This window comes from Clinocottus analis, unplaced genomic scaffold, assembly GCF_023055335.1.
Source record: "Clinocottus analis isolate CAN_PGR_092001 unplaced genomic scaffold, fCliAna1.0.p SCAF_2, whole genome shotgun sequence".
In the NCBI taxonomy this organism is placed as follows: Eukaryota; Metazoa; Chordata; class Actinopteri; order Perciformes; family Cottidae; genus Clinocottus; species Clinocottus analis.
In genome coordinates, this window is record NW_027175931.1 from 23317046 (window position 1) to 23334086 (window position 17041).

General features: G+C 43.5%; 1 protein-coding gene across 5 annotated transcripts in view; it reads left to right on the plus strand.

Annotated features, from left to right (window-relative positions):
• Positions 1-16622, plus strand: part of aplp2 (amyloid beta (A4) precursor-like protein 2) — a 48696-nt gene extending 32074 nt beyond the window's left edge. The window contains exons 5-18 of one of the 5 annotated variants that reach the window (XM_068584075.1): positions 81-319; positions 539-735; positions 1168-1335; positions 3152-3285; positions 3825-3899; positions 4153-4311; positions 5199-5327; positions 7942-8041; positions 8806-8979; positions 9648-9683; positions 11365-11447; positions 12539-12616; positions 13763-13918; positions 14393-16622. In XM_068584075.1, the coding sequence (XP_068440176.1) occupies positions 81-319; positions 539-735; positions 1168-1335; positions 3152-3285; positions 3825-3899; positions 4153-4311; positions 5199-5327; positions 7942-8041; positions 8806-8979; positions 9648-9683; positions 11365-11447; positions 12539-12616; positions 13763-13918; positions 14393-14494 (1830 nt within the window). In that variant the 3' untranslated portion in view covers positions 14495-16622. The remainder of the gene's footprint in view (positions 1-80; positions 320-538; positions 736-1167; positions 1336-3151; positions 3286-3824; positions 3900-4152; positions 4312-5198; positions 5328-7941; positions 8042-8805; positions 8980-9647; positions 9684-11364; positions 11448-12538; positions 12617-13762; positions 13919-14392) is intronic. The other 4 variants (XM_068584077.1, XM_068584076.1, XM_068584079.1 and 1 more) reach the window with 4 other exon arrangements.
• The last annotated feature ends 419 nt before the right edge of the window (positions 16623-17041 follow it).

The following is a 17041-nucleotide window of genomic DNA, read 5'->3' on the forward strand; positions in this document are numbered from 1 at the left end:
TAGTGAGAGGCCTAGAAGCCAGAGCAGCGCCATCACTGCATATCATCACTCTCTCTCGCTCTCTCCTTCCACCCTGTCAGGCCTGTGCCAAGAGCTCCACGGTGCTGCACAGCTACGGCATGCTGCTGCCATGCGGCATCGACAAGTTCCACGGCACCGAGTACGTGTGCTGCCCCTCCTCTCGCGCTGTGGAGTCCGCTCCCGCTTCCCTACCTTCCCAGGAGGACGACGACGACGACGAAGAGGAGGAGATAGAGGATGAGGAGATTGACGTGATCGACGAGACCGACCTGGATGACGAGGATGCCGACGAGGACAGGTGAGCGGTCTACGGTTCTGTCCCTGATCAAAGGCTCGTCCTTGAATCATTGCGTCCCTGTGTCTTGCGAAGTGGCAGGTATCACTGGCCATCTGGATGAATTAAAGTGTCCTGACATTGACCTATGGCAGCTGCTCTGACTCGTTTGATAAATCACTGCTCGTCCTGGCCTCCATCCCTTCACTCAATCACCTCTGCTTCCCTCTCTCCCTCCCTCAGTGAGACACCAGCGGATGTGGAGCCCACACAAAAGGAGGAGCCGGCGGACGAGGACGAAGACGAGGAAGATGAGGAGGAGTACCACTATGTCTATGAGGACGAGGAGGCAGATAAGGAGGACGAGTATGAGAAGAAAGAGAGCAACAAAATGATGTCAGAGAGCCAAGATGAGGACAAGACTCTGCAGAAAGTGAAAGGTTTGTAATGAGTAGTTTTCTACGGTCCTCTCTCCCTCTCTCTCTCCCATATGGGCTCTTTGCCTGTCACTTAAATGTAATCAAACCTTTTTAACTTTTAATCTATAGGTAGTTATCTCTAAATCTCAGCCAGACTGTAATTAGTTAAGTGTATGCATCAGCAATAGCCCCTTTCTTCAGCTCACAGCGGACACTGGGATGCACTGTGCTGCTCAAGCACAAATCCTCCTGCCTTATTTATAGCCAGTTCCTCTACATGTACAAAAAGAAGTTGCTCCAGTACTTTTTTCCTTTTTGTTTTGTTTAATCGCATTTGCAGATGTGGTAGAGGTCAGGAGTGTTTATCGGTAGTTTCCGAGAGTGTTGTAACTGAGACTGGAATGAAGTGCTGCCCCTAGTGGCCGGATGATCTAACAAGCTGTCCCCTGGCAGCGGTGTGCACCCTGGAGGCTGAGACCGGCCCCTGCCGTGCCTCCATGCCCCGCTGGCACTTCGACATGAGCCAGAAGAAGTGTGTCCGCTTCATATACGGGGGCTGCGCCGGCAACCGCAACAATTTCGATTCAGAGGAGTACTGCATGTCCGTGTGCAAGCGCCTGAGTAAGTCTCACCAGACAGAGGCTGGTTTGACAGCAGCCCTCTCTCTCTCTCTCTCTCTGTTTGTATCGTCTTCACTTCAGAATAATTTAGTTCAGGCTGTCACTGACTTATAAGCAGAACACCTGTTCTGCAGCCTTCAGCTGTCACTCATCAAATCCCTACTGCTGGAGTTGTCACCTCCACAACAACCACTGGATTCACTCAAGATCATTTTAATCTCCTATATTATTCCACTGATACATTAAGTGCTTCTACCAATGATCATTTTGTATCCATCATTTTGTATTCCAATGTGTTATTTTTTTATAGAAAATGTTGCATGTTGCTTGCTTTGTCAGGGCAACAGTTTTTATTTATTTAAAATTTAAAACAACGTTTTGAATTCCTATTTAAATCCCAAAGCATATTTGGTGTTTTTGCTTGGTAAATACCTATAATGTATAAATAAAATGTCACTTAGCATCCAGATACTCACTAATAGAGCTTTTTTTTTTTTCATTCATGGCACACACTGGCTCATTATTTTCAGTTAATACTTAACTAGAACTGTTTTTCAATACTAACTATATCTGACAGAAATGAATTGAGCCTACATTTCAGATATATGTAATTTAAAAGAACAGTTTGTTCATACCATGTGCTATTCTATTAAATTATTGCTCAGATACATACTCTTCTTAACTTACCATGTAATATTTAATTATGATTCTATCACTTTTAGACAGTTGTGTCCAGAGGACAATGTCTCGTACAGCTGCCTTCACATGGTCCATGCTAGTATGACTCATGTATCTTGACCCTTAACCTTCACTACTACTACCTTCCAAGTAAGTTATCAATTGGGATACAAAAGTAAAAACTCCAAAAACACCAAATATCAAAAATAAGACATTATCACCTGACCCCGGACAAAGCGGATGAAAATGGATGGATGACATTCTTTTTCCTTCTTAATTTATTGTTCATTCATATGCACGCATGAGTATTTTTGTATTCTGTTTGCCTGTCGCTGTTGTCTCCTGCCATTTGTTTCTTGTTTCTGTCTGTCTGCCTGTGAACCACCCGTCTCTCTGTCTGCCGCTCACAGAGCACTGCCACGAGTTTTGCATCTCCGAAATCACCTTTTCGTTTGCCACTTGCAACGACTCGCGTACCATCAGTTCAAGCGCAGTTCATGGCCAAAACCACTTGGTCTCTTGCACGTCAGAAAATTAAAGAATCCGTAGGAGCTGCGGCAATAAAGGTCAGAGCAGGAGCGACGATGCGTTTATCCGTTAACCTCCTGTTTTTGACGGTGAGGTGAAACGATGAGGTCTCTTCCTGTTTGCGAGCCTGGAGCGTGATAGTTTGTGTGAGTTGCAGCGGCGCAGGGAGTGAGTCCTGCGTGACTGTACAGCGAGGAACCCAGAACACAGCCCTCTGGCGTCGCCCCAGATGACCCGGCCATCCAACACAGAGATATTCACATTAGTGTTGGAGACGCGACTTGTCAGCAGAAAGCCAATGGGAAGATGAAAGGAATCCAAAAGGAAAGACTGTCCGATTCTTTTACATTTATCAGAGTTACTGAGGGTGGACGAACGGCAACGAGAGCAGTGCTTCTGTGAGGATGTTTGTCCAACTTCAATCTGCCTTCGACTTTTCACTCTCTCTCTGTCTCTCGTTCTTTCTTTCTCAGTCTTCCCAGTTGTCGTTCTGTGTTTGTCTTTCTGCCTACGTGTGTCTGCCTCTCTGTCTGTCTCTGTGTTTGTGTGTCTGTCTGCGTTGTTGTCAGTTTGCAGCCCTGACCGCTCGCCATCTGTTTCTGAATTCGCAGCCATGCCACCGACTCCTCAGCCCACCGACGATGTGGACATCTACTTTGAGACACCAGCCGACGACAAGGAGCACAGTCGCTTCCAGAGGGCCAAGGAGCAGCTGGAGATCAGGCACCGCAACCGCATGGAGAGGGTGAGTTATCGGGTCCAGTTGACGACACCGCTCCCCTCATTAAAAAGGCAATATGGAAAATGTGTGTTGCTATATTGCACAATATGAAGATAATATCAACAACCATTCAGGAAACCGTAGCATTAACAGGTGTGTTGCCTGAGCAAAGATATTCTTCAAACTTCGCAGTAGAAATACACGGGGAGGTAGTGTTAGCGCTGAACTGATCAGACGGCTTCCTAAAGTATTTAGAGCCCAATTGCAAGATTGTGTTCAATAATGATTGAAGGTCGCTTCCGCTTTTAATGACTGAAAAAACAAATTCATTCAAAACTGCTTTAAGCTTTTTGGGGTGCAGCTGAGAGCAGCTTCTGCCTGAGAGAATTCAAGGCTAAATAACTGAGCTCGTCGGTTTGCTCGCTAAATATTCCTTTGTGCAATGGAAGGCTTTCTTTTCCATCCATCTGCATTTACAGAAATCACTGATGAACGCAGTTTGAGGGAACAGGTGCGTTAGGAACACATTACATCTGGCTTCATTTCCATCTCTCTCACTCCAGGTAAGAAAAGAGTGGGAAGAAGCTGATCGCCAGGCCAAGAACCTGCCCAAGGCTGAGAGGCAGACATTGATCCAGGTAAGACACTGATCCTTCCCCCCGGGAGTCCCTCCTTTGTCTCTTTTGTTTGGGTGAGATATGGCGGCTTAGGTCCCTCACTCCCCGTGCCATTAAATATCCCTTTTCCCTGGCTGCTCTATCTTTATCACTCAAAGGCTAAATTAGGCCACAGTGTGAATGGGGAGACTTCTAAATGAGCCTGAGAGGCGACATGAGTGAAACCGGGAGACATATTTACTCTTTCCTCTTTTCTTTTTTTTGGGGTTTGTAGCACTTCCAAGCCATGGTGGAGTCCCTGGAGGAGGAGGCAGCCAGCGAGAAGCAGCAGCTGGTGGAGACTCACCTCGCCCGGGTGGAGGCCATGCTGAATGACCGCCGTCGTCTGGCCCTGGAGAATTACCTGGCTGCCCTGCAGGCCGACCCCCCCAGGGTAAACACCGCACACTGGCCTCTGGGTTCATCTTTTATCCTCTCCTCACCTCTCCACCTGTCTCTTGCTTTTCCCTCCACTCATGTGCAAACACACACACACACACCTTTATATCAGACGACACTTAAACAGTGCACTACTTATGGCCTGTGGCTAATCACATACCTTGTCAAAAGACCTTCTGTCCACTTGCAATTCATTACAAAGAGAAGGGATTGCTGTATCCAGAAAAACACGCATCCCAAAATCCTCCATGAGCACAAAGTCAATCAGATTTGAACCCACAGCTGTAATCTCTTTGTTTTTATATTCCTCTTACCTAATAGTCTTTTGATCCTTCTCTAACCACCAGTGTTGGGCTTGTACCCAAAGGGGACTAAAATATTGATATTCCAAGTGTAATTTATAACCTGACCTGAGTGCAGTAAATTCTAATCCTGCTTCTGTTACACCTCAAAAATTGGTAATTGCGTCGTCTGTGGTGTGAAGATTTTATGACATATCATATAACAGATTTTTTTTTTTCCCATCCCATTTGACTATGCAGGGGAAAGAAAATGATTGTAGTTATTTTTCATCTCAAGTAGAATATAATGTGCTCACTACTAAGTGTTTTTTGGGTCGTATCGTTTTATCATTTCACGGTTTATTAGCTAAAATCAAATAAACCCGAAATCTGAATGAAAACATGTCAAGAGAGTGAGAACGATAAACATCACTTGGAGAGCTATGAAATTAGCAGAGAACAATTGATTGATACGACTTCAGAGAAGTTACTATTGTCGTGTCACTCGCTGTATATCCAGACCTCAGATGTCTCTGAGAGTCAGTATTATACAGAAATGATTTTCAAACCTCCCCTCTTCTTCCCACTGTGTCCCGCTCAGCCCCACCGCATCCTGCAGGCCCTCAGAAGGTACGTCCGAGCTGAGAACAAGGACCGCCAACACACCATCCGCCACTACCAGCACGTCCTGGCTGTGGACCCCGAGAAGGCCGCTCAGATGAAGTCGCAGGTCAGTGTTATATTGCACATACAAAAAGAGAGAAAAGCATCTAATCCAGACATTTGATAAGACGTAACCTGCAAATGTAACATCTCAGATTTCTACAATTAATGTATTATCCGTGAAGTCCTTTAGGTTTGTATAGTTCAATTCAGTTCATTGGTACCTTGCAATAATATGTTTTGCATCATTCCTACGCTAGTTTCAACAAACTGTATTAGAGGCTGTGTCACTAAATCTAAACCTCATGCAGAGCCACTCAGCCTCCTCCACTCCTCCTATTCCCGCTCAGACATGGGAGGGATAATGATGTCTCAGCCTGCGACTCTCTGCCCTGTTTTAAGTGTGTAGGAGGTAGAAAGAGTGTGTGTTTCTCTGAGTTGAAGCCCAGGAGGAGTGAGTAGGCTCAACCGACGGAGATGAGGGCGAGTGTTTCATTCACTTAAGCCTCAGCCGAAGATTAACATTGCACAGGTCTTGTATAATGCTGGACTCTGAGCTGCTGCGCGGGGATTTGGCTGGAAACTCCCTTGTTAGATGCACTCGCCTGTTTGTGTCACAGCCCTTTGACACCATTTTTAGTCATCCTCCACCATTACAGATAATATGGCAGATAGATGAAACAGCATTGTGAGGAGGGGAAGGGACCAGAGGGTTACTATTTGGATGAGTCGTAGGCTCTGGGAGGCCGGGAGCCTCTGTGCTGAGTCATGGGAAGCCAATCTGTATTACCGGGCTCTCACAGTGTTTACTTGTAAAGCTCCTGTGTGTTTCTTCACCCTTCCAATACTTCAGCATGTTCAAATCTGCATTTTCAGGTTTGCAACTGTTTGTGGATTTGACATTTGACTTCGAAGTGCATTACACAAAGACTCCTTTGTAAATATAGGGCATGCTGGGCTTTATGTAACTGTGTTATGTGGCTTTCTGGGATCAAGAGGATTCTTTGCTTTCATGAAAGCCTACTCTGTTTAGCTCAGGAGAGCTGTGTTGATGCATCGATATCTCTACACCAACACTGGGACATGTCATCTTCATAATGAGGATTGTTTGTTAAACATCAAGGGGAAGATGCCACAGGGGCTGCATCTTGCAGGGGGAAAAGGTGCATTGTTGCCATCTGTTGCAGGCTCTGGTGCACTGCAGCCGTGTGTCTGAAGATTAAAGCAGTCAATCGTCATAGTGGGAAATAAACACCGCCTGCCAAGAACTGGTCAGCTCTTTCAGTGGCTGGTAGTTTTTCATATTCTGCCAAGCACTTTGGCAGCAGAAATGTGGAAATGTTCCTCCTCTCTTAACATCATATTGCGAGTAGAAACCATATTTAGGAGACTGGAGACTTTTTGGAATATATCAAGTTTTGTATCTGTTGGATCAAAAGAGTTTGTTGTTCTACCCAGAGTGTCCTGGTGTTCATCGGGACTGACAGGCAGGAGATCCTGTCAAGTCAGTTCAGAGACTCAAGCCTGATTTGAATATCACATGCAGCAACTTGTTTTATGTCTGCAAGCTGGCTGGCTGCAAGCGAGTCTGAGTTCATCTTCAGAAGATATGCTCTCAAGCGGAAAGCACAGTTCTGACGGCTCTGGTTCCATTTGTGAACATGTACGACTCTCTCGCTTAAGAACATTTATATTCTGGTCCGAGAACAGCTCGCTGTCGGTCCTCACATTTGTGCTGTATAGTCACCTAATTTTAAAGTATTGTTCTTGGTTGCACCGATTAATAACAATTATATTTGTGTTGTGTGACAACCCGGCAATGGTTGATAACGTCTTTGTCGTCTGCTGTCTCCTTTATCATATGTGTTGGGGTGATGTCATTCATCTTTTTCTTTGGTTTGTATTGTCTCTTCCGCCTGACACCTGTTTCTCAAGATGAATTTCAATTTTCTCACATGAATTATCTCACTTCACCGTCATGTTTTTCCGGCTTCTTTGTGCAAATCTCCAAACCTGAAAGCCACAAATCTACTAGGTGACAAGACGAGTATTCTCACCAGCAAACCAATAAACTCAAGAGAATTTTAGTGGGATTTTCTGGGATAAGTGTATATTTTCTGATTCAATAATCTTAGCTTTCGAATACATTCTGTTGTGATGAATGTTTTATTGTAATAGTTGACAAATCACTCTGTAATTTGCTGTCCTTGGATTAGTGTTTAAAGTATTAGTATTCAGTTAATGGATTTGTCATATGCCATCAAATTATCCGTCAACCATTTTAATGACTGATTCATAAGTGGAAAAAAACAATTCTGGCTTCTCCAATATCAGAATGTTCTGCTTTTCTCTATTATATATCACTATTATAAATATAATAGTCACTATTGTTCAGACAAAAGTGAACCTGGAAAGAAAAGGCCTTGGCTTTGGGGACCTACAAAGGGCATTTTCGCTGTTTAGACTTAAGTTTGATCTAAAATGACAATAATTTGCTGCAGTCTTGGGTGTAAATGATAATGTTGTACATCAGAAACCTTGATCATTTTGTCTTTTGTTTTGAATCATCCATTAACAAAATAGTTTCTGTACAGAGAAGCAGTTTTACTAAGTCGTTATCATAAAAAGACAGAAGGATTCTGGTTACATGGCACCCTCTCCGTCTGTTTTTCCAACACCAGGTGATGACCCACCTGCGTGTGATCGAGGAGAGGATGAACCAGAGTCTATCTCTGCTCTACAAAGTACCATATGTGGCCGAGGAGATTCAGGATGAAATTGGTGAGTCGTGTTCAGTCAGAAGCCCCGAGGCCGCTCGGAGGAGGGACAGCGTGCTGCAATAAAAAAAATGAAGTGAAATGAAAACAGTGATGGAATTCGCACATGTGCCAGACAGATAAAGCCAATACATCACATTTCCTCTGACCCTGTCTTCTCCTTGTGCAAAAAGAAACACAAATGTAGCTGGAGACTTGTAGACAGGCTTTAGCGCTGCCTGGAAACCAATTATCATAGACACAGAGAACAGCATTGTCCTTTTCTCAGTGTGAATTTGTGCATGGAAATATAATACTGCCACAATTAGTTTTTAAGGGTCTCTGCTCACCCACCAGCTCTCGTTTTTACGATTAGATCCAAAGCTGGAAAGTCTTTTGAATGTATTTATCGCCACTGGTTTCATGTAAGACAGGCAACGTCCGGCGTGTTTTAGTAATTTGGTGTTTTGTTTCATTAAAAGAACCATGGCACCATGGTGTTGCAGCGCAGATTTAAAATGGAGCGGGTGCAGTGACAGAACTGGGTCACAGCTTTCACCATGCAACATCCTGGTGGGAGATGTGCAGATTTACACAGGAAATAGCTCTCAGAAACATAGTAATTGGTAGTTAGCAGAAAAGGGAACAGACGTCTCTCGCCGCAGCATCTCTTGTTTACAATAATTGGTAAAACTACAATCATTTTGCACATTGCTGCCATGTCCCACGCTGACGGGCGTGAGCATGTGCCGGGTCATCTCATACTCTGTCATTTGCCCCGTTCTGCAGACGAGCTACTCCAGGAGCAGAAAGCCGACATGGACCAGTTCCTGTCGTCCATCTCTGAATCACAGCCGGACGTCACCGTGTCATCAGAGGAGAGCGTGGAAGTCACCGTGTCCGAGGGCAAACCCTACCGGCCCTTCCAGGTCACATCCCTGGGGTCCCGTTTGGAGCCAGAGGGTGAGCAGCTCCAGCCTCAGACCCGGTCACAAGCAGCATCAGGAACAACACTGTGGCTGTGTGGAGGACAATAGAGCCAAGCACATAAGTCTCTCTGGAGGACATTGGTGCCGAAGCGCGCCAGAACTGTTGCACAGTTGGGGAGAATAGTTTACAATGTGAAGCCACGGGTTTGGACTTATCTGTGCATGCACAGCTCCCTGTGGCCTTCAACGCAGCACTACTGTAGAGCAGATCAATGCACAAAGCCTCAGGCTTTGGTGCTGAGCTGGAGCCAAAAGCTTTTGGGTAATAAACGAGCAGTTATGGCTCTCTTCATAGTCACATCTCTGCCAAACAAAAGATTGAATACTCAAGGAGAGAGAGAAAAGTCATGGATCGAACGCTTCCAGCGAGATGGAAGGCAAATTACAAGTAAATCCCCGAGGAACATTTGATATACATGCCAACACCCCAGAGGGCTTAGACCGAGCCAGCCAATTTGCAAATTGCTCGCTTTTTTTGGTTCCGTCTCAAATATATTTTTCAGACTCTTTCCTGCTGGACTCTTTTCTTATTCAATTAACACAGCTTGATAATCCTGCCTTCTCTCTTCTCACCTAAGTTAACGCTCTTCTCTCCTTCCCCATTTCTTTTCTTTTTTTCTGTTGCTCATTTCTAACGCCAAGGCGACCTATCAGACTCCCCACGTGCCTTCAAGAAAGGTTGGTGCCTCTGTTGCGTCTTGTTTTTTCTGCAGCACCCCCCCCCCCTCCTCCACCCTTACTCCTCCTTTCTCCCATCTTCTTTTTTGTTCCACCGCTCTCCTAATCCTTGGTGCAATTTGGGATCCTCTCTCTCCCACCATTTATATTTTATCAAAAGCCATCTGGTGGTTCACTTTCTACGTCTTTTTTTTGTTGTTGTTGTTGATGACTCAAATGGGCTGCGTGGTTGAGTTTCAGTTGCTCATTTGCTTTTCATCCTACTAGGATTATCACTTCATGCTGAATAGCAAAGCAGTGGTAGAGAACGGTCCCAGCCAGCTGCCCCTCTCAGAGAGACTCTTCAGTGATGTGCTCGCTGTCATCCCGTCCGCAGTGCATTTGTCAAACCACCTCGCTTAATTATTCCTCCTCCCGCACATTCATTCCTCTCATCAGTCGCCCTCTTTCTGACAGGAGCTGTGTGATTTAGTGGTCCTGTCTGAGGCTCAGTGTTTCCGCTGCTGACCCACAGCCCAATCTTAATTGGCCCAATTTGTCCTCTAAAATCTGAGACGGGGATGTGGTTACCTCACCTGTTTCGTCTGATCCAGGCTTAACTCTGTGATCTTACCCCGTGAACACAGAGACACCTTCCACTGGTTGTTTGATCGATGCACAATCTCCTCCTGCTATTTTTTTCTTCTTTCATGGAACTTTGTCCGTCTGCAGCTGTTTTCACTTATCCAAAATTACAGTGACGGAAAACAAGAGTGAAAAGCAGCAAGAGTTTCAGCATTCTGACCCAGAGAATATTCGACGCATTCATTGTCAAGTAATGGACGGATTGTTTTCAGCACTTTTTCAAATCCGTGCAGATGAGCGGTCACATTGCTCCCATGTAGGTCACTCCCATTGTGCTGTGTGTTATTGTGGCTCGCTACGACACCATGTGCACCCGGCAGTACCATCTGATAACCTGCCAGCGTTTCAGACGTCACTCCTGCTTGAGTGAGGATCGCAAATACACATCATTGTTCCTCGCTTAATCTTAAGGCAATTGTGCTAATCTTGCGCGTCTGGCATTGGCTGAGCAGCCACAGCGGCAGTCAATAAGGCGACGCCGGACTCATTGCTGCTGTCCGTTGCTCAGCAGGACCTTGCCCTCACTATCCCGTTTGCTCTCTCTTCTCTCAGTTCATGATTTATTCATGGTATATCTAGTGTGTGTGTGTATTAATAGATCCTATGTCTATTCCAGAACCATCAGTCTAACGTGCATATTTGGTTTAGCTGCTCGCCAAAACCCAAAATTCTTTAGCTATGAAGGATTTGTACGTGAGAAACTACAGTGATGCAGAGCTTTGACCATGAAATTGGACATAAGTGACCCTTAATTGTTTAGAAGTGTTTCATTTAATTAGTCAATGGGTGTTTGTAGAGCTGATTTATGCAAAACATTGAGAGGGCCTTTTGTAGAAAATGTCCGGTCAGTGTCATGTTGGCGTCACTGCTCACACTGTGCAGAATGGAAGAAAGGGCTTTGTTGTCCACAGTGCACTCAGGAGACTGACGCGAGATTTGTGAGGAGAAGAGCTGGATATCTATGTGCAGCTGTCCACCATCAATACCACCATCCCTGTGTGTTTGTTTATTTTGTGCTGCTCTGCTGTTATTGACTGCACTCCTTCACCTCCCACAGGCTCCGCCATGTCTGGATTAGACGGCCTGATCGGTGCTGAGGAGAGAATCATCAACAGCAAACCCAAAATCAGCAACAATGTGGTAAGAGCTTCGCTGCCACTTTAATCATTCTGTTTGTGTCTCAACGCTTTTTTTTACTTTACTTACTTGCTAAACACGTGAACTGAGAGCAGCATTGTTAAAGCGGAATCAATTCTGTCAAGATATATAATTGTATTTCTTTTGCTGAATACCCTAAAAAGGCAACTCTCTCGACAGTTTCATTGTATAACCTCAACCTTTGACTGAGGCGAAGGAGCTGATGATTGAGTTATTAATTGCCGGTAGTACATACTGCGCTTTCACACAGCTCTCTTAAGTTCAGCTTTTAATGAGGCGGATTATTCCAGTAACTATGTTGTCATAGTTACAAATATCTCTAACTGGGCTATTTGCATGCATTCATTTGGTTTCCGCCAGCCGACCCTCATTCAGACCCACTCCACAGTTTGTTCGACAGTCATCGCTTGCTACCTTCCTTTGCCAGACACGTTATCCCGTCTTGGATTTTCAAACTATGCTTGGCTGCAGAACGCATGCTGTGTTTCGCCTGCTAATCCAGCACCCATCTGCAAAGTTGTGTGTGTGTGCGTGTGTGTGTGTGTGTGAATATGAGTCGTGCACGTTTTTGAATGCACGCATGTTTCTTTCTTTGGAGGTGCCAGTCTTCTTGGACGGAGCAGTCTGGCGGTGACACCGAAAATTGTCTCATCGTGATAAATCGTGATTTATTTTTTGTTGTTGTGGGAAACAGACTGTGGACTGCTCTGTCTCTGCTAACAGCAGATCTGTAATTCTGCCTCCTGAACACACCCTCTTCCACGCACAGCGCTTCTTCTTTTTTAGATGAGAGCTCTCGGTAATGAGTGGCTGCTTAGAAAGACATGTTAAGTGTGTGCCGAGATGAGAGTCTGTGTTGATGCTTGCAAACCCCCCTCCCTCTCTCCTTCCGGTCTGTACCAGACAGCTCCAAGTGTACCATCACACCAAACACAGATAATCTTTACAGTTTACTTCGCTGCACATTCACACCCTCTCGCTCTCCGCCTGCCTATCTCTCTCTATATCTCGCACACATGCGATCTCACGCACGGTGGTGAGTGTAACCTGGGCTCCCCTGTCTCTGTTGACAGGTGATTGATGAGTCTCTGGATGTTAAAGAAGTGGTTTACAGTGCAGAGAGAGTCAGCGTTATGCATGATGATGAGCTGGTGAGTATAGCGGTGCCCTCCACAGGGCTCTTTGGGGAACTGTAGTCATCAGTAGTGGGGAAAGGATGAAAGAAGGAGGGAGTGTGCAAAGATAATAGTTCTGCAGCTGAATTAAACATTAAAAACACAGATTGGGACCAGATCACAAATCCCCAGTTTTTTTTCTGTTCAGGCTAATATGTTTTGGTTATTTCTGCATGGGTGCATGTTTGTCATGTGATTGTATCTGAATGTACACATTTAAATCTCAGTGACATGATACGATGAATGTTAATCCACACAAACTGAGTGTGCTCAGTTTATGTGTGAGAATGAGCAGTAAAAAGAAAAAGATTCCCCCGTGGCTGTCTGCATATGATTAGTTTGTGTCATATGTGCCAGATTACATTGTGGAGATGAGTGTAGGTGACTTGTGTGTTTTTTCTGAATTGGCCAAGATATTCCACGATCTTCCACAAAGACACATTTCATGCATGTGGACACACAATCACAAGTCGATCATTTCTTACATTGGCTTGTGTTTTCAAGGGAAATTATTGTATTTGTCAAGATGGGTGCTAATCTTATGTCTTTGCATTATGATTATTGATTATGATAACAATTCACTCACCGACTCCCGCAGAGATATTCGGGAACGCAGATTCCAGCGAGATCAATAGTGATCAGATTAGAAGTGCAAGACTATTGCAGCTTTGCAAAATGACTGAATTCAAAGTGAATTGCTCTTTTGAAAGCAGCTACTCGCATTATTATGCTTTTAACAGTGATGTGTATTTTAAAATGCTTGACAATAGCAACCAATAAAAGCACTTATTGTTACAGGCCTAAATGTTGTTTTTAAAGTTGTCGTGCTCCTTGGTCATAATGAATACAAAAAAATAGGAGGATAATAGTTCACATTGATCTTTTTAGATGCTGCAGCTTTATTTAAAAATGGTCACATAACAGGAGGATAACAAAAGCGTGTTTAATCAGCATAAAACATCACCTGATTGAGGTAACGACTGTAAATATATATAGTACGTGTGCACGACGTCTTCATAAGAACAGCAACGGTAACTGTTTTGCTTCAGTGGTTAGCTGCTCATGTATTGTCTCCTCACTGTTGCTCTCTCTGTCTTCCTCTCCCCCATTTCAACCTGTCAGGAGTCCTACCGCCCCCTGGGAGAGGACTTCAGCTTCGGCAGCAGTGCGCTGATTGGCTTGCTGGTGATCGCGGTGGCTATAGCAACTGTTATTGTGATCAGTCTGGTGCTGTTGAGGAAGAGACAATACGGCACCATCAGTCATGGCATCGTGGAGGTGAGCCACCTGCCAGTGGCAGCAGCGTGTGAGGGTTTGGACACCAGTGCTCTCACTGAACTGCTGTCTTTCTCATTTCTAGTGTCAGATTTATATTAAATGATCAGGGGGTGCAAGGCACATTAGATTATTATTATTATTTTGTGTCTAAGGTGTAAGGCGATAACTTATATTCTCTTGGGGATTAATAAAGTATATATCTATCTATCTATTGTCCCTGCAGCATTTGCATACAACGCACATTATGTTGTTCCTGATGTTTTTTTTCCCTTGTCAACTACAATAAGTCAACCAATAATAATAATAATGGTTTGATTTTATATAGTGCTTTTCTGAATACTCAAAGACGCTTTCACGTAGGAATCATTCACACAGTGATGAGAGGAGCTGCCATGCGAGGTGCCACATCAGGACTATCTAACTTTCATACGCCGAAGTCGCCGCTATTAAGAGTGTTGTGTGTGTGTCTCGCAGGTTGACCCCATGCTAACTCCAGAGGAACGCCACCTCAGCAAAATGCAGAACCATGGCTATGAAAACCCCACCTACAAATACCTGGAGCAGATGCAGATCTAACCAGAGCCCACAGATGGCGCTGTGGAGTCTGACAGAGGACAACAACCGAGGGGAACATACTACTGACCAATAACACATGCTATTGTTAAAATCATTTGCATACATCCAAACTCCATTTACTGGTTTGTTCAAAACAATCCTTAAATAATGCTACTACTTCTACTACTGCTACTATTGTACTATAGAGCTCTTTTTGATCATGTTTCTTTTGAGAAGGTGATGTATCTGCCATTTTGCATTATGGAAAATGTGATTCAGCAGATGTCTTTGTAATTATCAATACAGCTTTCTCAGATCAAGGTGTATAACATTTCTTCAGACATTTTCTTTATTTTTGAAAGTAAAAGGCAAATCAAGCAAAATTTAAATGTTTTTGAGTGGCCGTCATCAAACCAGCATACCAGACACTTAACTTTAGTTTCCCATCATGCAAGTGTCATTCATGCAGTTTCTGATGGTTTCCTCAAAAAAGAATTGGTGTTTTATTTTGTTCTTCTTCCTCTCAATAGATTGCTTGTATATGAAGGTTCTTTGTACCGATTAAAATGTATAGTGAAACAACAAATGAGAAAAAAAAATGAAATCATGAATTATTTACTTTCCGTTCTTTGTTATGATAACAGAAAAAATATACATATACAGTTCAAATATATATAAGAATAGATGTTTTTATTCCGCCTCTTTTTTTTTTTCCAGGAAAGAGGTTTTGAGTTGGTGTAGGGTTCTTAGCTTAGTGGTGATGAGTTGTTTGCAGGCACACTGTTAGACGGAGTCGGGGAAGGCGAAGCTGTGCACAGACCCCCAGCTCAAACACATCTCACACAACCTACTCTGACCCCTTACTCAGTGAATGTGATGATATATCCCCTCCGACACATAAACACAACCTTTTATCAAAAGGAAAACATTATAAATCGATAGATTAAAAAATACCTATTGATGTGTGTTACATAGTTGAATGTATCTTGGAAGCTTTTTTTTTTCATACTTTGTATCTGACAGGTTCCTATGTGGCTTTGATTTGTTATGCACTGTCACAAACCCTGTGACAGCGGGCGATGACATGCAACAAACAAGTGTTTTTTGTTTTGTTTTGTTTTTTAAATTCCTGCACAAGTGATCTAAAGCAAAAACTAAGTACCAGAAAAACTGCTTTGAAACTTTGGGGATAATGTACACACATGTTTTTGGAGCAACTGTTGGCTTTGCTGGTCATGAAGCGTGGAACAGTCTGATGGATCCAACAGGGCCGGCACGAGGCACTAACAACATAAACAGCGTAAACAGCTGCTTTGGCCCATCGGCCACCAGGGGTCCCCCAGATTAAGTCAAAATGTTCACAATTTTGTGGATTTAGGCGTACTCTAAATAAATATTGTATAACAACAAATGCCGAACAATGAATGATGTTTTTTTTCTGAACCTGAATATATCACATTTGGAGATTATTACTACTAATTATAATTATGCACTAAAAACCTTTTGGGGGACCTGAAACATTTTTTTTGCAATCTGGATTTGGGGACCCAGGAAGGCTTGAGCCGGCCCTGGATCCATGCCAACTGAAGGCAACTTGGAGCTGGAGGGCTGTGCAGGCAGACGCACAGACAGACAAAGCTTGGAGAGCTGGTTTCTGAAAAAAAAAAAAAAAAAGAAGCTGACTTGTGTATTTTTACAGGTAGAGAATAACACAAACAAGTAGGCGAAACTGATTACTAAAATCCTCTCTCTCTCTTTCTCTCTCTCTCTTTCTCTCTCTCTCTCTTTCTTTCTCTTTCTTAGTATTGTCTTTGTATGCCTGTATAGTTGATGTTGCAATCATGGCTTTTTTTTTCCCGGAGGATTACCTGTGGTGTGCATTGTTCTTATATGAAATGATATATATTTTTAAGTTTGTTTTCTTGTTTTCTATTGTTTCCTCTTCCTGTGACAGTATCTCTGTATGTGACTGTCTCACTATGCACCCAAACGGCTTCAATCTTGTAACCGCCTGCTTGATTGTGGGAAGGGCCTGGGAACTGATATAATATGACTATTAGTGATTTCCCAAAACAAAAGAAAGATTGACACCAACGGAAACAGATTTAAGGTTACAGGGGGATACACATCAATAAACTCACAACTTCCATATGGATGTGTCATCTTTTCATAGACAGACAACATTGTTTGGTTTGTAAATGCAACAAAAGAAAATGAGCGTCTTAAAGCTTGCCTTGACAAATTCAAATTGCTTGTTTTGTTAGATTAACACTCCCAAACTCTTTAGTTTGATATCAGAAAAGACAAATAAAAAACAGTCAAATATTTGCATTTGTGAAACTGGAACCTGAAAAGTTTGGGCATTATTTAGTAAAATTAACTTGATGGGCCACATATTTATCAAATAGTTGACTGTGTCTGTTCATTGAGTAGTTAACTAATCGTTCCCTTAAGACTAGTTTTTGTTTCAGAAATTATTCATTTATTTCAACTTCTTTAGGGATGTTTGTAAAGGATGGTAGTTGTCCTAATAGCTTGTGAAAGAAGTAGTGCTGCCTCGTATCAATC